The sequence below is a fragment of the Chaetura pelagica genome, unplaced genomic scaffold, assembly GCF_000747805.2.
Source record: "Chaetura pelagica isolate M959 unplaced genomic scaffold, ChaPel_1.0 scaffold89, whole genome shotgun sequence".
Classification (NCBI taxonomy): Eukaryota; Metazoa; Chordata; class Aves; order Apodiformes; family Apodidae; genus Chaetura; species Chaetura pelagica.
In genome coordinates, this window is record NW_009954532.1 from 344,904 (window position 1) to 366,737 (window position 21,834).

The window sequence follows — 21,834 nt, forward strand, 5'->3', positions numbered from 1 at the left end:
GCATTCCTGGAAACATAATTTCACCTGTCTCATTTCAAGCATTATTTGGCAACTGAACCTCTTTGATCCATCTGTCTCACTGTCGATATAAACAGCTCCTCACCTCACCATACACCCAAGGCAAACAGGCAGGTTGAAGGAAGATCTGATAGACTTTGAAGAGTCAAACCCAGATGGATTTCTCATGTGCTTCTCTCTAATCTCAGTATGAACTTCCTTCAAGGGAAAGTGATACTTAGGAGAATTAAACAGGGAGGAGATGGAGCAGGAGCCTGCAAGTCTCATCCTCAGATGATACATTTAAGATGTGCCACAATGAACAACAAAAACCTACCCACGCATGGGTGAGTTTGAGGGATACACTGCAAAGGTGAGGCTACACAATGCCTGGACCTTCTTATGGGCTTCCTTCTGCAGTGGTGACCTCTACACTGGCAAGAATAAAAGCCAGCAGGTGAACCAGCAGTTGAACCAGCAGGTGAACCAGCACCAGGAGTGCCAAGAGCTAAAGAGTGAACTTTGGAGAGGACAGCAGACACCACATCTCCTCCTTGAAGAATTGGTTTCCCATTACAGCTCCTGTCAAAGCACAGTGGTTGCTGTTCACACAGACAGAGGGGAACTTGGGGCAGAGTGGGCAAGGTGATGTGATGAGAACTGAAGTGAAGGTAGGCTTGCAAATGGTGCCAGCTGGTGAACAGCCAGGCCGTTTGAAAAGAGAGTCGTGTGATAAAAGCAGTTATGGCTACAAGGAAATGTTTTCAGCTTCCTAAAGACACCGAGAGGAGCTGGGAGATTCAAGTCACCTGCTGCTGAGAGGGAAGGCTGGGCTTCTGCCAAAACCACATGGAGAACTCGTGGGCAGCCCCTGCTCTCCCCTGCCTGCTGTGTCCTACCAGCTTGCGAGGGAAGGGAAGCGTTAGGGTTAAGAGGAGGAAAAAGCAGCAGCACAAATGTTGCTGGAGGAGGAAAAGGCAGCAGCACAAATGTTGCTGAAGGCAGGGCTGGGCACTGCTGAGGAACACAGCAGTCTCTGGGATCAGCAGCTGGTGACTCCAGGAGAACGGGAGCTTTAACAAACAGCTCAAGATCTAATGTACCTGTTTCTTTAGAAACTAAGCCATGGTATGTTCAACTCCCTGAGATCAAAAGAGAAGATGAAAGGTAATTCTTAGCAACATAATCCCACATTATATGCTAGAAATTTACTAAAAAGAAATATTCTGGTCATTTTAAACAGCAAAATAAGTGGTTACTAACAACAAGGTAGTAAACTCATTTCTGGCACTAGTCAGGGGATGCCCAGCTGTACAATGAGCCCCAAAACATGCAGTGCAGTCTCCTTCATCATGAAAAGAAACTAATTCAAAGCAGCAAAACCAGCAACTAGATAGCAAATGGTAACAGGAAAGTGTTCAGCAGCTCTCAAAGAATCTCACGGATTGCTCAAAGGCTGCTGTGTTCCCAGTGGTTTAGGAGAAACCCAGACCCTGGTTCAAGCAAAGAAGCATCAAGTTCAAATGGAGAAGCAGTCCATAGGTTTCTGTAGCCCCCTCTCTTGGGGTTTTTGCTTTCAAGTGACACACAGACTCAGGTACCTCAGCTGCTGGATGTTGCATGTTACCCACTTGTTATCCAGAGGCAAGAGATGAGTTGAATATTTAAATACAACAGGCTGAGAGAGGGCTGAGAATAATCAGAAAACCCTTCTGGTAAGGAAAGCCCATTAGGAGGAGTGAGGGCCAGGAGGAAGGATCATAGAATCACAGAATCATGAAGGTTGGAAGGGACCTTAAAGATCATCCAGTTCCAACCCCCCTGCCATGAGCATGGAACCCACCACCAGACCAGGCTGCACAAACCTCATCCAACCTGCCCTTAAAAACCTCCAGGGATGGGGCATCAACAACCTCCCTGGGCAACCCATCCCAGTTCCTCACCACCCTGAGAGTGAAGAATTTCTTCCTCATCTCTCACCTCAATCTCCTCTCTCTCAGTTTAAAACCATCACCCCTTGTCCCATCACTGCCTTCTCTGATGAAAAGCCCCTTCTCAGCTTTCCTGGAGCCCCTTCAGGCACTGGAAGCTGCTCTAAGGTCTCCATGGAGCCTTCTCTTTCTCCAGGCTGAACAGCCCCCATTTTCTTAGCCTGTCTCCATAGCAGAGCTGCTCCAGATCTTTCTGGTGCTCCCACCAAAATCCTGAAGGAGAATGGTGGGTTTCCCTGCATCCCCCATCCCAGCAGCACTCCATGCACGAGAAGGTTTCCCAACATCAGTGATGACTCTCAAAGCAAGCTTTTTCTTGGCATTAAAGCAAAAAACCACTGACATCATCGTGGCCTTTTAATAATGGAACAAAACCTCAGCACCCATTTTACCAAAAATATCCCAGCCTGTGAGGACCAGAACATCATTTTCCTTTATCAGCACTGGACAGGCACTGCTTCCTATACACATGGAGAGCCAGAGTGACATGGGGGATGAGTTTTAACACAAGCTGAGTGTAACAGAGCCACAACAATGCAATAGTCAAGATCACAGAATCACAGAATGGTTTGGGTGGAAATGGACCTTAAAGGTCACCTAGTTCCAACCCCAATGCACAGGCAGGGACACCTCCCACCAGCCCAGGTTGCTCCAAGCCTCATCCAACTTGCCCTTCAACACTGCCAGGGATGGGGCAGCCACAGCTTCCCTGGGCAACCTGGGACAGGGTCTCCCCACCCTAACAGTGAAGAATTTCTTCTTAAGGTCTCTTCTGAATCTCCCCTCTTTCAGTTTTAATCCATTCTCCCTCATCCCATCCCTCCCTGCCCTTGTCCCAAGCCCCTCCCCAGCTTTCCTGGAGCCCCTTCAGGCACTGGAAGCTGCTCTAAGGTCTCCCTGGAGCCTTCTCTTCTCCAGGCTCAACACCCCAACTCTCCCAGCCTGGCTCCAGAGCAGAGCTGCTCCAGCCCTCCCATCATCTCTGTGGCCTCCTCTGGACTGTCTCCAGCATCTCCATTCCTTCTCGTCTTGGGACACCTCAGAACTGGACCCAGCACTGCAAGGGACACGTCACCAGAGCAGAGGGGGAGAATCCCCTTCCTTGACCCGCTGGTCACAGTTTTTGATGCAGCCCAGAATCCACATTTAACTGTACCAGTTTTACCTGTTTTCATATGGATTATATTTTTTAAACCCACTTTAAACTCACCTTCTGAAGGAAAAAGCAGTGAAACTAGAAACATCTCTGCGAATGAACTTATTCTTTTAAATGGGCAACTGAGTTTTGTTGCTACAAGCTTCTAGAATTAAAGGTCTACATTTTTTTTTTTTATTAAAGGATATAAACTGGTTGGTCAACTGCTGGGTCTGTTAAGCTGCTTCACAAACCACCTGTGGAGCAGGGTTCCAGAAGGCAGTGCAAGAACTGCAGCCACTGCCTGCCCAGCCAGTGCATCCAAGTCCTTACACAACCAGTTCCAAGTAAAAGGTCCCTGACATGGAGAACCACGTTGGCTACCAAACACCCATGTGTAAAAACAAGGAAAAAATAAATGTATGCCAAGACTCACAGGAAGATTTTGGCTACAAAAAGAGCACTTTGTCCCCTCCCTGCTTTCTTATATAGGATGTCCTAACTCAAATGAAGAGCAATGACCACAAAAGTCCTGTACCCTCCAAGGACTCTGGAAAGAATGTGGAAGAGAAGGACAGTCAGTGTTCCCCAACTCCAACATGTATTGCCAGAGACACAGCTCAATGTTTTTCAAAGAAGGGTGGATGAAGGACAAACACCCACAAGTTCTCACTTCCCCTCATAACCTCCTTTATCATATTTTCATCACCCTCTCTGTGGCATCACTCTCCAAACCCTTGGTAGTACATTAAATAAAGAGATGGGCATCAGTTGGGCACAAAGTTAAAAATTAACCTTTATTTTGACCCTGCTATTGGAAATTACCTGAGCAGCTCCTAGGCTGAAGACAAATCATCCACAGCTATAGAAAATTTGGGTTATGTATCTACACTACATCTACTGCAACCAAAGAAAGAGGTGCCAAGTCTTCTTTGACTGCTCTGATGGGTAAAGCAACTCTGTTGTGTTTTTTTGTCCCCTTAAAAGTTCAAGTCAGTCCTTTAGCATCAAGCTCCATTTACCTGTAGTTCAAGCAAGAATGGTGTTTTTACTCAAAGAAATACTCCCTTGATATAATTAGCTAAAAACATTGTTGTAGCTAAACTTGGATTCTGTCAAAACACTTCCACCAAGCATTGTTTGTCTCCCATGGAAAGCAAGAAAAGCCAGGAGGTTTTCTCACCATGTTCACCTGGCTAAGTTCCTTCCTTAAAACAACCTTTGAATGCTCCAGCACCTCCTTTACTGCCTGTTGCTATTTGGAGAATATAATAATAATAATATTTGGAGAATAAAATACCAGGTTCTCTGAGACAAGGATCTCACCCACCCTGTCCACAGGACCATAGGGGTTGCAGACACCAGCCTCGTGCATGGGGACCCCCTGTTGTGGGCAGGCATTGCTCAGGGGCCCCCCCACATCAGAAGCCCAGCAGGAAGGTGGCTTATTTCTGCTGGGCAGCTACTTCAGACTGTGAGAGCTGGAGCTCCAGGGTTTCTGGATTGCAGCAAATGAAATGCTGCCAACCTACTTCAGTGGTAGGTTACAACTCTGCTCCAGTTATGTCCAGGCAAACTTCTCAGCCTGGGGGTTGACCAGAGCCTGATTCTTCAACAAAAAGAAAGAGGGGGTTGTGAGAAGCCCAAAGGTGAGACTTAAAACATATGTAAGAACTAAGATGTTATCTGTATCTTACCTAAAATATGACTTTTTGGAGCACTTGAAGTAGGTAAAAGACTTTGGGAAGAACTTAAAGAGGGTTCAGTGATTGAGCTGACCAAGGCTTAGGAGGAAACTTGCATATGAAGGGAAAATATGAACAAAAGGCATTAAAAAAAAAACATAAGATGAAAAGGACATCCAGGCAAACAACTGAGGAACAACTACAGGAGATAAGCTGAAGAGGAAAAGTTTTAAGAGCAAGTTTAAGAAGGTTAAAGTTGATGTAGTGATAATTAGAGATGGACAATATTTACCTTTCACTTCACTGAAACAGTACAGAATCACAGAATCACTTTGGTTGGAAAAGACCTTTCAGATCACCAGGTCCAACAGTTAACCCAGCCCCACCAAGGCCACCACTAAACCATGTCCCTTGGCATCTACAGAGCTTCTAAATCCCTCCAGGGATGGGGACTCCACTTAGCATCTTCATTGGTAAAGACTGAACAGCAGTACAGCTGGAAAATGTGCTCATCTTTTATTAACTTTTGTTAAAGCTCATCTCTCTTCAGATCAGGGAATGCACAAAGCACCAGAGGGATGATGTGGATCCTCAAGGTCTGTCTTGAGACCCTGTAACTCTTTTTATAGCACTCTACAGTAACTGAAACACAACAAAAATGATACATTTGGTTCTTGCTTTCACTTCAAACATTCCTATAGAAAAAAATTATCTCAAAGAAGGTATCAAAAGCTAAACAGACAATCACTACCAAAACCTTCTTTAGATACCTTGTTTGATACCAATACACAGTTAAACCCTCCTTCATCACATTTTAAATTAACAGTATTTTATTTTTAGGCCACTTAAACAAAGCACTGAGTGTTTTACAAGCTTCATCCCTCAAATCCATGAACCCAACAACATTTTCCAAGACATGTTAGAAATCCACATGCATTCCATCACTTTTTGGCAATTCTTTTGTGCAACACCCAAGAGGCAAAAAATTGCTGCTGTGGAAGAGGCAAAAAGCACTTCTGCAAGTTGGAGAAGACCTTGATAAGCTCTGGGATCTTTGCACCTCCTGCCTTTGTAGTGCCATTCTGGTTTAAGCTACCAGCACCACAGGTTCTGTTCTCAAAACACATCAAGTTATGGGAAACATTAAGTCAAGAATTTCTCCTCTCATTTAGAGTCAATATTTTATAAAATGACTCCTCCTTAACGTGCAGTTGCCTTAATGGGCTAAGTCATTTAAAGGAATTGTGAAGTTAAGGTGTTCTTTTTTCTTACAGGGCACAGAATTGAGCCAATAAACCACATACTCAAAAGATTTCAGAAAACAAGTCGTCCTTGCAAGGGAAGCCAGACCATTTGAAATATTCATAAAACACCACAGCATGTGTGAAAATGAACTGCTCAGCAACCTTGGGAGCATCATCCTCTGAAAAAGCAATTCTTGCTCATAAATCCTAAAAATAGGGAGAGGGCATAAAGGTAATTTCCCTTCTAAATAGAACTGATAAAAACTTTGGGTTCTAGTAACTGGTTTCTAAGATGTGCATTGGAAACAACAGCAGAGAAAAGACCACAGTGGCTGGAAGACAGCAGGGAACACCCCACCATGAAAGGTGTCAACTCAATGAGTCCACCAACACTGCAAAGCCACTGGGTCACAACACCTAAGCACCAGCTAGGAGGAAATAACCAGGTGCTTGTGGGCTCCAAGGCTGTAGTGAAAAGGCCCACCCTTCAGCTGTGAAAAGCAAGTTGAACTGAGGCCAAGCTAATTGCCAGGATGATGAGGGGCCACAACAACTACCAAGAGAAGTGGTGGATCTTCCCTCTCTCAAACTCACAACTCAGTCTTGCCAGACGACATTTTTTTGGCAAAACACAAGGTACTGACCTAAGTGTTTCTGGGTGGCATTTAACTTAAAACACAGCCAGAAGAGGTGATCTAATGGCATTTTGGGAGAGACTGCTGGTGTATATTCCTAGTTGCCAAACAAATCCTAGACCACACATCTCCTGACACTCCAGAAGGCCACACACTCTCCTGCTCTTGCTCCTGCTCTCCCAGCTGAAGGAGCCAACCCAAGTAACACCCGTTTACAAAAAGCCACTGTTGCCATTTCTTGGTGTACAGAAACTTCTAGAAAGACACTGATTTTTGTGTCTGCCTGAGTGTTGGCCCACCCTTATCAACTACTGAGACAAGGAGCAGAACTTCAAGCACATTGAATCCTGCGTCAATGTTTCCATCCTGAAACAAAGCTGCCTTAAATCACTGCAGCCTAATCCTCTCGTGATTTAGCTGCTTTCATTTGCATGTTTCCACTTCACAGACGATTTGCCTCAAGTTTGCTTTGCTCAAGGTAGTAGGTTTTAACTGCAGAGCCCTGCTTTGGTGGGCACTGTGAGACAGCACCAGCTCCTCCCTGCAGATCCTCGGCCCTGCAAAGAGCCCAGGGGATTTACTACAGGCTTCACTACTGGTGGATGAGGTGCTCAGGGAGTCCAGAAGCAATGCCTGAAAATGGGGGAGGGATGAAGCTGCAGGAAGCTGTTGTCCCCTCCTGGCTAGGTGGGCTGAGGAGCTCCTGCCATAAGCAGGATGCTAAAATAACCTGGGTTAAGCACAGTCCCTTCCCACTGGCACAGAGGAGCTGGGCTACTGGGATGACCAGAGATACGGATGAAGTTCTGCAAGAGGAGGCTACAAAACCTACATCTAGACATGCTGGGACTATTTAAAAAGGAAGCTGTTTGGCCCTATGTTCAGGAAAAAAACAAAACAAAACACAAACAGTACAAAGCAGTGCTGATCTGTGCAACACACTGAGGTCTTCAGATGGATAGAGACTGTTTAGAAGCTCTGCTGAAGTCACTTCATTTACAGGTAAAACAGAACTAGAGATACAGAACTACAGATAAAACAAACTCCATCAAAGCTACAGGGAGCAGGAAACATGAGGCTCAAACACCTCACAGTCAATTTGATCACCAGTTAGTACTTAGAGGGCATTAAATTCCTTCTTGGCCTTACCCATACTTTGACTTCCTCGCACAATCATCACTTTGTCAGAAATGCCATCTCAGTATTTTTAGGTGACAGTCCATTTGTTTGTGCTGTTTATTTCTGGTGAGCAAACTCTGATATTTTGTAGGTCACTTGCTTTCACCATCTGCCTTGATTTTTGCTTGAGGAAAGTGTTGTTTCTGAAATCCCTGGTATCCCACACAATTGTGAAGATGTTGTAACCAGCAGCAGTTTGATTATTTTTTATCATCCCAGTGTAAACATTTGTGGCCAATGGAAAAAGGTACCATCAAAAGGTTGAACCAGAGCTCTATCAAGGCATTTAATGGTGTCTGCTCCTCATTCCCCTCAGCTCCACGTTGGGTCAGGGTATGGTTAGTAACTCCCCTGGAGAGGCTGGTGGGGGACAGCCTAAGGTGAGGGCTAGTGCTGGACACAGTCAATGCTCCATGGGAAGACCCCAGGGAGATGTCTACCCACCACTGTCATCTCCTGCTGCATGTGACCACCACCCTACCCATCTGAGATCCTTAAAGCAGCTTTCCCAGCCACACTGGCAGTGACAAAAATAAGGCCATGACAATTAGTTGGTTCTTCAGAAGGAAAACAAAACAAATATTCAGTAAGATTTGGAATTTTGTAACTGATCTGTCCTAGTTTGGATCATGATCTCACAAGTGAGGCCGGCAGCAAACCCATCTGATGGGTGTTAAGACTAAGTATCTGCTGCTTGTGAAAAATCAATGTCTTAAAATTAGCATCCGTGTTAAAGGTCTGGTTTGCAATAGCTTGAAGTACCAGAAAGTTCAGTTGAATTTAAAATCCTTTGCTCTTCCAGACTGCTTGGGGAAATCCACAGCTGTTCCCAGCTAAAGGAAAATGGGAAGGCACTGGAAAGCAGGAGTGCTGCACTTGGGCACAATCTCAAGGCAGCACCCAGCCACTTGGCTTTGCTTTAACAACATCCCACTTTATCTCACTTGTGGGAGAGGCAAAGAGCTCCCTGGCCACAACTCTTCCACATGCTCATTACCTGAGGAAGACAAGGAGCACAACAATCATGACATGACACCTCTCCTGTGCTCATCATCATCAGGCAACGGGGCAGGAACCCACGACTCCAACCACATTACAGATGGTGCTGAAGGTGGCACATCTAAGAAGGGTTTAACCTCCATCATCATCTTCTACGGTACAGTTAGAAAAGTCCTCAACACTCCCAGAGAGCTGTACTCACCAGGAGATTGCAGTCTTTGGATGGAAAGCAGTAGTCTGACATAAAACAGCAGTTAACATGATAATTCAAAGGTGTAAAATAACACCACGCATCATACAATGGCTACTCAGAAGGTGAAATTTTCACCAGATGCCTAGAAGGTGCTAATCACAATGCTGTCATTAAAGGCTGAGTGGAGTCATGGGTCTCCAAGCTCCAGGAGTGAACAGCTAAAAACCAAGTGGATTCATCAATGCATTCCCAAGTCAAGATAAACTGATCACTTTTGTGGCAATGCCCCCAGTTCCCTGGTCCACTGAAGGAGGTGAGATGACCCCGTGGCTCTTGCTGTTGCCTCAGAATGAGAAAATGCCAATTGCAGCTCCTGTCCCTATTTGGCTTCACATAAAACCAGATGAAGTTTCTTGGCTGCATATTCAGGATACTTGATATTTGTGTCAACACAGCCAATGTCTTTCCTGTTGTTTTATTTCCACCTCTCATCAGCAGCTGGATGTTGCCATATCATGTATCAAGGCTAATGTAAAGCAACAGTCTAAATAGGGGCCAAACCTGTTTCTGTGCTGCCATTCTAGAAAGGAAATTCTATAGAATTTAATTCTCTGCGATTTCAAGGATTATTTCTTTTTATTCTACTCTCCTTTTCACTACTAATTTTTCGTTTTAACTACATCCTGCCCAGAGCACAACCCAGATGGGTTGTCCTTCCTCTCACTCCAGCATGATACAACCTGGTTGAGGAAACATAAAGCAGGTAATTCCAGCACAGAACAGGAGTTATTTCAGGTGGGTTTTCTTCTCCCTTATTCACTCTAATCACATTTTCTAACTTGTAACATCTGTAAAGAGGCAAAAGAGCCCAACACTATGTGCACATGGGGCTGTCACACAGCTTCCCAAGAGCTCTGGGGATTACCATCATCTTCCACTTAGATTTTTTAATTATATTGTGACAATACCGGTGAGATAAAAAGATACCTAAACAAGAGATCACTGTGCCTAGACCAGGTAAGGAAAAAGTTCCCTGTGCCCACCCTCAGCACACACCAACACCCTCGTGCTGCAGCCTGGACCAGGGTATCATGATGCCTCATGGCTGGGCACACAGTCCCCAAGGTCCCCAAAGGGATTATGTAGTCATGGATTGTTAGCACCACTAGGTAATTTAGAACAACTACACTTCACTTGGCTACCAGTTGAGATCTAAGTGCTCAGTTCAGCCCAAGAACTTTTGATGGCATCATCTCTTGAGGATCAACAACTTGGCTGTTGAACATTAATGATCACCTGAAGCTCTAGCCATCTGAAGCAGCTTCTGAGGAGCATGTAGTGGTGTATCAGAGCAGACACAAACCATCCTTTTCTTGTCAATCAAATCACCTTCTGGGTTTTTCCCCAAACATTTGAGATACCCTTCTGTGTGTTTAACATGATTTATAGTGCACAAGTAATAGATGAGGTTGTTACTGCTACTACCATCAACGTAACAATTACAAACTGGGAGGGTGTCTGAGATGTACCCTGGCCCCAGACAGCTCATGTTTACCCTGGAAATAAATCAGTGCTCCTGTACCAGCAGACCTGCATTTTGTTCATGTGGAAGGACACTTGCTGCAGTATTGGTTAAGGCGTTATTAACTTCCTGCAAATTTTCCTTCGCTTTAAATAAACAGGTTCTCTGTCAGACCACCAGCACCAGGAGGAGACAGACAGTGTGGCTCTAAATACCACAGAAACACTCTGTTAAAATATGTTGTCCATTAGCATTGTCTGTCAGTCACTTTCTGGGGAGCTCTCACACGATTCCAATTGGTAAATGCAAAATACATGACAAGTAGCAATATCCCCTGAGGGGTGTTCCCAGCAAAGCCAGACCACTGCTTTCCATTTCAGAGGGACCTGCTGTAACCCCCTCCCCATGGGCTCTGTCCCCAAATGTTGGGGCCATCCAGAGGGAGGACAGTGGTGAGCAGGGTAGGAGCAGCTGGGCCATGAGAAGGAGAGGTGACCACCAGCAGCCAGGTCACCTCCAGCCCTAGGCAAAATGAAACTTCTTCCCAAATCCCAGTAGGTTTAATAAGATTTCACCATCCTCCTCCTCTTTCCTTGAGGCAGCAGTGCAACACCTCCAATCCTAGCACCAACAGGCTCTTCTGTCAGCTGAAAATCCTCACAGCAGATGTACATCCCCCTCAACACAGCTTACACACTACCACCACACTGTGGAGATGAACATCAGTCGCAGAGACCCGTTTTTCCTGCACAGAGTGTCCTGGAGTCCAGGCAACACAGCAGAAGAAAGAAGGAAGGGATCATTTGGCAACTGAAATCTTTTTGCAGCAGACTTTTCCCCCTCCACCCAAAGCACCATTAGAAATGCTGCCAGCAGTCACTGGCCACACTTTATGCCACACCAAATAAAAAAGCTCAAGCAGCAGAAGTGAAGACTTCCCATTCACCCTAAATGTGCAGTCACTGTTTCTGAGCCCATAATGAGTGGGCTTGTAATTTTCTCATTAGACATTTCCAAGGCACCACAAAGGGAAGCTCCCCACCAGATGTCCCACCAAGCCACAGTGACCAAGTGGTCACCAAGGCTTTAAGGTAGAGAGGCTGTGGGGAAAAGCTGCCACTGAGAGGTTAGAAGCAGCAAAAAGTTGTTTGCTGTGATACCAGACCCAGGGAGACAAAGTTGTGTTACACGGGAACAATACACTGTCTCCTCCTAAAAGGAGGTGAAGTTCTGAGCAGAGATCTCCCTCACTTTCAGGTGTCATGGCTTAGCAGGGTCACCCAAGTGACACTGTGTTCTCCTTGCACAGAGCTGTACACAGGGCAGCTTGTTGGAAACTCAAGCAAAAAGTAAATGCCAGCTGGTTGGCCAGGGGCACTAGAATAAAATTCAGACACCCCAACTGCATTTAGTTATGATTAATCAGGTGTGATTAATCCCAACAACTGGAAAGCAGGAAACAGCTGACACTTCTCCTTCACCTCCACTTCAGCTTTTCCCCATTTGAAGCTCCCCTGGTGCTGATTTTGCACTGAGGATATTCTACGTGTCATCCAGGCCTCGTGGCTTTCATCCCCATACAAAGTGTTTGGTTCCTCCCACTCAGATCTTACTGTTCTCCTGCCTTTGGCATTTCCAACATTTCACAAGTCCAGATTATTTACTGCAAATTCTTTTTTCCTCCTTGCAACTTGCTCACTCTCACAATTCATTATTTGCTCAACAGGAACTAATTCCATAGGTGAATAGAAATACAACCCTGCAAAGAATTAGACAATATATAACAGTACCAGAATCTGTATTATATTAAAGAAAAAGCCTGCAAAAAAAAAAAAAGGGGGGGGGGGGGGGGAAATGCCCTTTCATTTCCTGCACAGAAACTCTCATTCCAATAGGAGGCTTAATAAGGAATAGCTTATTTTCTCAGACAGCAAACAACCTAAGTTTCACACTGCTAACCAGGATCCTGAGCCCTGATGGATGGAAAGCAGACTGGTATCTGCCCACACCTCCTCTACCTGGGGGTCATCAAGGGATCAAGCAATCCCCTTAACATGGCTAGGACCTGATTTTTCCCCAATTATTTTTAATTTCCTACTGTTTGCTGCAGGTAGGTGACCACTCCCAACACACCGCTGCGAGGATGGGCAACACAAAGTTCCACCTCCAAAGTCATCTTTACTGGTGCAAACCATATCCTCCTACCTCCTAAATTCTGCACATCAGCTGGAAACCCTTCTTCTTCATCCCTGAGACCAGGCCTGATCTCCAGCCAGATGTGCAAGGAAAGACTTTTTCTGTCACTCTGCCATTCCTAGCTTGTGCCAGAGGCAGATCATCCAGTTTCTCTCCACAATGTCCATCTACCTTCACAACCAAACAGTTGCCACAACCCAGCTCCAACAGTCACCCAGAACCATCATCACTGAACAAAGTGCTTGTCTGCTCACTCTGATATAGTCAAAACAGACAGTTTAATCCTCCAGCATAAGCTTCATTGAAAAGCTTTTGACATTTACCACAGGATCTGGCTCCCCAGGAATGGTATTTGTGAGGTGCAATTGCTGTTCAAGTGCTAAACAAACTTGGAAATGCCCACCTTGAAAGTTTTTTGGAGTCTGTCCATCCCTTCCCCATCCCTGTTCTCCATCCAAAATGGATGAAACAAACCAAAAATGCTGATTTTATTCGTGACAGGTTTTTCTCTCCCTGACTGGAGGAATTCAGTCCAGCCAGCAAGACTTATTGGAAATTATTCCATCAGAACATGGATATGCTTCCTTCACAGGTACATGATCAGGTTGATGGGCTTGCTTTGACTTGTTCTGCATTATATATTCCTTTTTCCCATACATTATACAGGCATCTGATGTTAAGAAAAGTACAGCAGGACAACTTGGACTGATATTTTTCTAATAAAACAATTGCACAGAACACTTCAAGCACAGAAAGAAGATCTTATTACACACAACAGAAAAAATATGAGTGCCTCCCATCAATATTGTAACAGTTTCATCTATGTCTGGAAGAAACTCAACATTTGTATTAATTTCTTTAGTCTGAGAAACAATTGGCAGACAGGTGGCAGATCACTGTCCTTAGTGAAAAGAAAAGCTTTCCATATATCACTTAAGCAATGCACATGATGCCCTGTCACCTTAGAATCTTCAAGACCTTCATTAACATCATTAAAACATGACTGTCTATGAGCAGGACTACAAACTGGTCAAGGAAGACAAGTTTTGACCTGAATTTCACCCACGGTTTGGTCTTCAGTTCAACGTGAACAGCAGCTACAATAGCTTGTGAGGAGTTCCCCTCTCCAGTGGAAAAGGTGAGTGGCTGAATTTCATTAGAAACTTTTAAATAAATTCATCTCACACCACTCACTAGCAAGACCTGCAACAGCTTAAAAAATACCAAGCAAAGGATCATTAAAATGTGCAGTACATTTATTCTGTATATTTCAATTACAGTTCCAAACCAATGATTCCAAAGCTTTCTGTTAGATCATAAAAACTTAAGGACAACTTTATAATGAAATCTCTAATCAAATATGAATGAATCATCCAATATGACACAATTTCTTGAATGAAAAACAGATGGAAAAGTAGTAATGATCGAGTGGTTTAAATCACAAGATATGAGTTAATCCAAAAGAGCAGATATTTTATCATAAGCACTTGTTTCAAGTCAGGGGAGAGCCTGGCTTAAGGTAGACCACAAATCAAGCAGCTCCACGGGCAAATGCCAAGTCAGCATCAACCCTAACAGAAAATGAGATGGTTTTAGTGTGAATGAACTTCCTACTGCATCCAAGGCACAGAAAATGCTGATTTGCCTGCTGGGGAGAGGAATCAGTCAAGAAGGGAAGAGGACATCCCTGCATGGTCCCCTTCCAGAAGCCTGGAGAGCCCATGATGCAGAAAAGCAGAGGCATACAGAAGGAAAGGATGCCAGTAAGGCTGAAATGCTCCTGTTACAATCCAGCTCTGAAAAGCCCCTACTTGCTGAAGGCAACATCCCATCTCTCAAGGCCTAAGCAACTAAGAAGTGAAAACAGAGTCAAACCGTTCCACATTGGCAGTGCTCTCACATGAGCTCCAGACGTCAGTGTTGCCAGGGATTTTTGGCTTCAAGTAACTTGGTTACCATTTTTATTTGTATATTTGGTGGATTCTGTCTCAGCCTTCATCATTTTTGCATTTGGAGAAGGATTTTGGAGGGAGCAAGGAGGAAAAAGCAATGAAAAAGGAGAGGAATAGTGTATTTAATCAATGAAAAGCAATCCTCTGGATCAGCATCTGGAGATCACTCCAATATTTTAGGCATCGTTGCACAAGCCACTCACCTGATATTCCCTCCCCTGCCTAGAGACAAAGCAGAGCCAAATATAGCCCTAAAAAAATCAATACACACTGGGGAAGAACTTCTAGGATCTTGATAAAAGCATCTTGTGTTAGAAGAGGAATTCCTGAAATCCTGGGAATGCAGGTGGCTGCTGAGCACGGACCTACGGCATCTAATTCCCCTTTAGGGATAAACTACCTTGAGTTAATTCTGGCATAAAGCACTCTGGGGAGCTCCTCAACACAGAGCACAGCAATAACAAGGGAACGTGGACCAAAGCAAACATGCTGCTAATGAAACAGTCCTCAACTGCTCCTCCACCCTCATCCTCCAGCTACCTCCGAGCAGATGGAAAAGAGAAGCGAGTCCAGGGTGTGTCAGACCACTCCAGAGAGAGGACAAGTGTTATCTTGAAAAGGGGATGGAATTAAAATAAAAGAAGAAGGAAGCCAACGAAAATTCCATCTTGGTTACCTTTTAAAGGTTGCAGATCCAGGCAAAACACCCAGAGTGGAAACACACGTGGCCAAAAGGAGATGGCACAGTCACCAAGAGACCGCGTCCGAGCCACGCAGAATGTTTTCTACCAAAAACGCCTTCAATCCGTGATCAACCTTCCATGAAACATTTCCTGCTTCTCATTCATCACACGGAGCTGTTATTTTTAGCAGAGCCAGAGGCAACGGGAACAGATTCCTGATTAACAATTCGAGGGAGCCTTTAAATGCCTGCCCAGTCTCCTGCCATCTCCTAAGAAGTCAAAGTTTAATGTAAATACATTCAAAGGCTCTTCCCTCCATCCCTGACACAGAAGCCAAAGCACAAAACAACCTTGCCTTTGGTAGGGAATCAGGGAGAAGAATGGTTTTGAAAATAACACTTTGTGAGCAGCCAGGACTAAGCAAATCCAGTGAAATCTATAGCTGATCAGTGCGAATTAATAAACAAAACAAGGTGAGGGAAGCAGAAAGAAAAACAGCAAGTTGGATCTTGCAGCAAAGCAAACTTTCCTGCCAGTTCCCTTTCATCTAAGAAAACAGCTCTGCATTCAAGTGCTTAAGATTTAAGTGCTGCTTTCAGCTTTTAAAAAGAGGAAAAAGTCATTAATAATTCATCCCACCTCCTCCGTTTAACAACCATTTCCTTGTGGGTAAGACAGGAGGTGACAGGCAGCTCTTTTTTGAGACAAAACACACCAAAAATCAAGTTCAGGAGCTGTGGACACGTGGGGGCTGGCTGAAGAGTTCTGCAAGGCTTCCCTTGCTGAGCAAGGGGTTACAGAGGTGAGCTTTACTACTACTTCTAGTTGGTAGAACACTTGGATTGTCAACACATGGGCTACTTGGTGAATGTCAACCTTAGGCCTGGAAATGATATCTTAACCCTCAAGGCTCTAAGTTAGGTTAACCTGCAGTTTTCTCCACTATCTTAACCTAGGGCATCTAAATGGTGGCAAAATTCCTACATTAAGCCTGGCAAAAATAGCTGCAGCTTTTAAATAAGCTAAGAATAGGCCAAAAAGCAAACAACAAATTTCACCTGCTTAGTGTATGGTTGTGACATGAAAATGGTTTCTCAAAAATTGAATTATTCATTTGTTTTGGCTTTTTGGGGGGTGGGTTTCCCACCACCACCACTCGGCCAAACTGCAGAGAACAGCCCAGGCTATTTTTAACATGAAAGGACTGGCCTTTCTGCACATGAGCTGCACTTCTGGAGCATGATAAAACCATACTCCTTCCCTGTACTGACGTGTCCCAGTGTGAACAGGGATGAATGAGCTCCTGTCAGCAGAGACTTGAGCCTGTCGGGAGCCCCAAATCCTAGCTGACCAGCCAGCAACCTGAACCTGCTTCAAAGCCCCACCACGCTGATCTGGTGCCTTTCTACAGGAGCTTTTGAAGCAGACACATTACAGAAAGCAGGCAAGCATCTGAAAGTCCAAGTGCAGTGAGAGGGCAGCCCCTTCCTTTGAAGGGATAAATGAACAGAGGTGCAGGATTTGCCTCTCTCAGACCAGCCAGGCTACCACTCCTTCCTCTTCAACACAGGGATTAATCTCTGATTTCAAAAGCCTGTAAAATCATGGAACAATATTAGCTCAGAAGCTCTTGCAAACCATTCATTCATCTTTTTTTTTCCCCCCAAATGAGTGTGGAACTGAGGCTGTATAATTAGATCCAGGAAGGAAAAAAAAAAAAAGGCAGGGAGCTGAAATATCACACGTAAGCCCCTGGCTGTCCCTGCCAGGCTGCCCTTGCTCTTGCCAGGGCCAGAAGAGCCCCAGTCCCGTGGTGGAAGAGCCATCCACAAAGCCATTTTGGGTAGCCCCTTGTAGGAGATGCAGTCTGCTCATCAACATTATTAGGACATGCCCAGCCCAGTCCCTGTTGCTCACAGACACTGCTCAGCAGCAGCCACCCTCCTTGCTTGGTTTAACCCACCAATTCCTAACCTTTTGCAGGAGACTGCTATCTACCTTCACAAACTCATCAGAAAACCACCCTGGATCACTTCTCTTAACATGTACAATAGCCTCAGAGACCAGCAATGGCTTGCAAACAGCTAGAGAACAACCTCCAGGCATGTCCCAGCTTCCCACCTGCTCCACATCATCTACTACAGAGGGGTCTTCACCTAAGGACCAAGAAGCTCAGGGCCTTTACCTCACCCTCTCCATACATTTGTTTCTTCAACAGATGTGGCCCTACACAAGCTGCATTCAACCACAGCAATAAATGGTATGATTTCACTGTTAGTTCTATCACAGCTTGGGAACGCATCCCTGAAAAGCTGATAGAAATGCTTTGGGAAGGGGAAAGTCTCCTAATTCATCAATTGTACCAGCCCCAGAACTTCAGGGCATGACCAGCAAATGGGGGGAAAAACCCACAAGCTGGCCAGCTGTGACTGCTTGTCCCAATTTGCAGGTTCACTGAAGTAAAGCTTTCAAGTTCAAAGAGCACTAGTTTTCATCCTATTTCATTCTAGCATTTCATGTATTTATCTCAGATATTTCAGATTTCTAATACTAAGGAAATTGCTTGAGATTGTATTGTAACAAAATGAGCAACTATAAAGTTTGTACCAAGAAGAAAAACTGAAGATACTAAAGGGAGGTAGTTACCTGAAGCACTGTAACTGTGCAAGACTGAAGACAGTCCTACACAGAAAGGAAACTTATTCTACAAAGTCCACTTAATGCAAATCTATTCAATAGATCTCCAGGATGGTATCAACAGTACACAGGTGATGGTTTTCAGAGGATTACCCACAAAATATCCAGGTATTTACACAACTGAGACCTTTAAGACTGGCCCCCCAGCTCTGCACAATGGAAAAGGCAAACCATTGCTCTCTTTTAAAGTAAATGAAGAAAAAAGTAACAGGACAGAGGTGTCCCTCACTCCTTATCAATCAGTCCACTTACACAGACCACAGCTAAGTTCACTGCTAAAAAGAAGAAAAAAACCTATAAACCACCAAAAAAATTTTACTTAAAACCAGTACACTAACTCACAGGACAATTCCTTCACCTTTCCACAAGCAATCTCCTGCCACCCATCACAACCAGGCAGTTTTCTGTCCAGCCAACCCTGGCCCTTAATCACCCCATGATTTTCCATATCACGTTAACTAAAAATAATCTGTGTAGTCCTTGGTCTGAAAATCTCTGAATTTGGCAAGTCAAAGCTAAGGAAAAAAACAACGTTGCACAAGAATCTCAACTATTTATTCCCCTTCCCCCTCCTCTGAGGCCAAAGATGCAGTAATTGTCTGAAGCCAGAAAAAGGGAGCAGCACTATCAAACAGATGATTATATTCCCATGCAGGATGTGGGTTGTGGGGATTTTGTCTTGTTTGATTTTTACAAGTGACTAAAGTCCAGAAGCACCAATTATGGGATGATACATTTTTGAAAAGACAAAATGTTTCCCTTCCTCAAATTAAGCCTTAATTCATGCAAAAAAGCAGAGAGAAATAATTGTCCTAGAAACACACCTTGCCAATGACTGAACTCCATTCTTCTCAACCCAGTTCACTCCTAAAACAGTTCCCTAAAAATGGTCTAAACCCAGATCATTTGGTACTCAAGATGCTACCACAGAAAAGAGCATGTTTAGGACTTGGGTATGGTGCCCATCCCTTTTTCATGCCTTTACAGCAGAGAATAACAACTAACAAGCATCAAACTTCTCCTTGGTTGGTGGCAAAGAGAAAACATTCTGGTTTCCTACAAGCACACCACAATGACTTTATCTTAACTAGAAATGCAGTTCTGGGTACAAAGGCTCATCATCAGCTCAAGTTTACTCATCATGAGGGCCACAAGTCAGTCACTTTACCCTGACCAGGCCTGGATAAGGTTTTAAACAGAATATCCCAGGACACAAGTAAGGATTTTTTTTTTTTTTTTTCTCCTTAAGCTGTTTTCCAACACCATTATTTCAGTTATGCCTGAGACATGGATCAACACCCATAACTTGTTTTTCCACAGCTATACTTGGTATTACTTCTCCTGTCTTCCCTCAGAAGGATCTGCAGCAAACTCCTAAAGGCAATAATGATAAAAACCAGAGGACAACAGTTTTCCCAAGTGGGAAAGTCCCTCAACTTGCCAGCAACTTTTAATTTGCAACTTAAAATACAAGATAGACAAAATGCACCAGAAAGTGGTAAGCGAAGGGTCTCGAGTGAGAAGTACCTGGCTGGCCACTGTCCAGAGGCAATCCTGTTTCTTGCATGAAGTCCTAATTTTCATTCCCAGTCCATCCTACCCCTTGCCCACTACATGCACAAGCAGTTTGCAGCTTTCCAGCCCGAGATGGGAATCCCCAGGGCCAAATGCAGGCACAGAAGTCATTTGACAAAGAGACATGGCTGCGCATCTCACCTCATGCCCACATAGCACAGGCACAGCTCCACAGCACTGGCCAGCTGCTTTTTTTTCAGTAGGTATAGCTGAGATATTAAAAAAAATCCTCAAAATAGAGTCCAGAAGGTGGGATTTCCATACAACCTGTCCAAAAATCCTTAAAAAAGCCTCCTTTCACCTGGGAAAAACAGAGTCCAAGCACACCAAACTACCATCACGTTACCCAAGCTGGTATCCAGCATTAGCCTTCATCCAACAATACCTCAAAAGGAGACATTAAACATAACAAGCAGCAATGAAACAAATTCCATAAAACACAGAAAGGAAACAAAATAGTTAAAGACTAAAACCTACCACACTCACAAGAGTGGCCACTGATCTACTGACAGAGAAGAGGACTGTGACTCCCCTTGCGCAGAGCCACAAATTCCAGTCTAGCACATGGATATGAAACAGGGAGTAAAACCTTCCAGCTGACCTGAGTTACCAGGGCAGGTCTTAAAATGAGAATCTCTCTCAGGGTTAGGAAAATACAACCTCCCTTACCCGACAGACAAGTTTTGGAGCACAAGGGGGGGGGAGAGAGATTTCTCAGAATCCAAAGCCAAACACTCATACCTTGTAAGAAGGGATCTCTTCCTTTTTTCCCCCAAAACAACAGCTCTACCCCCTTAAATGTTTCCTTCCCTAGAGATGCATTTAAGCTCATAAAAATCTAGGCAAGGTCACAGCCCATTTTTTCCCCCCCCCTAATCTACTGAAGTTGTTTTGAATAAGCTTCGTTTACATTTTTCCAACTTGCATGACCAGAAGCACTTAGATCTCCTGCGAGATCTCTTCCTTAATATAAAAAGACCTCAAGGCATTTTGGAAAGCAGTAAAGAAGGGAAAGTTGGGTTTTTGGAAAGCTTAACCTCCTATCTGGAAAGCAGGCAATGCTTCATATACCCACATCATCCCTAGCACAGATATCTCTTATCTACTCACACCTGGAAACAAAATACTTTTGGAAGAGAGACAGGGGAAACACAAAAGGCAGCAGATTTGTTTTCCAGAGCATTTCACATATTGTGACCAAAACCTTTGGTTTCTGTCACTTGAAGTGCTGCAGTTGTGATCTCTCAGCTCTATGAGGAGCAGCCAGCCTCCAAGAGGAGCACTGTGGCTGCTGTGATTGCTTCACATCAGAAGGACAAGACTCAAGAGACACAGTAGCAGGATCATTAGAAGAGGGAAGAAAAGCAAATAGCCCAGAGCCCAGCTTTGATCAGCCCGTGTTGGGATCCTCATTTCACCACAAAGAGCTTAAGGAGAGCAACTCCAAAACCTACTTTCCTTCACAGTGCTCCTTTTAGGCTGTAAAAAGACTGGTGAGGTGCTGCTTTGTTTTGCTGCCCTCTCCTTACTAAGGAAAAACAAGCAGGTCCAGCCAGGTTAGGCTTTCCTTAGCCCCCTGCCAAAGGTGAGGGCTGAGCAACTCCCAAGGCTGCTGTGCTCCATTCTCCCTCCACTCCCAAATCCCACTCGCTCAGCCTGGGAAAGTAGATGTGTGCAAGTTCTAACACACTTTGTTCCAGCCTTTTGCATTTGCATTCTGCTCTCCCACTTGCAAGATAGAGGTGCCGAATATTTTTACTGCATTCCCAGAATAGGAACAGCATTTAATAAAAGTTTCTTCTTACCAGAGCTAGGCATGTGGTTCACTCGAGGTGGATTCAACAGCTCTACTGGCTGGTCTCTGCCAGAAAGCCCATCTGGAAAGAGAAATATATATATATACACATAAATATCATATCAATTCCTTGGCTGACCTATTTTTAGGCATTCCAATCAGGAAAAATAAATCACTATCAATGCAAACCAGAAACACAAGTAGCACAAATCAATAGGAACAAGAACAGGACAGCTCTGTAACAACCCCTCACACTAAGGCACAAAAGATACCGTAGCCCCAGTGCCACTCAGGTTTTCCCTGTCTAAATCCACAGCTGGGATTGATCCCCAGCCAAGGAAATAGGCACGCCAGCT

General features: G+C 44.5%; 1 protein-coding gene across 1 annotated transcript in view; it reads right to left on the minus strand.

Annotated features, from left to right (window-relative positions):
* HDAC4 (histone deacetylase 4) overlaps positions 1 to 21,631 on the minus strand; it is a 150,629-nt gene extending 128,998 nt beyond the window's left edge. The window contains 2 exon segments of the mRNA XM_010004706.1: positions 21,489 to 21,597; positions 21,599 to 21,631. Coding sequence (XP_010003008.1) covers positions 21,489 to 21,597; positions 21,599 to 21,631 — 142 coding nt within the window.
* Between the last annotated feature and the right edge of the window lie 203 nt (positions 21,632 to 21,834).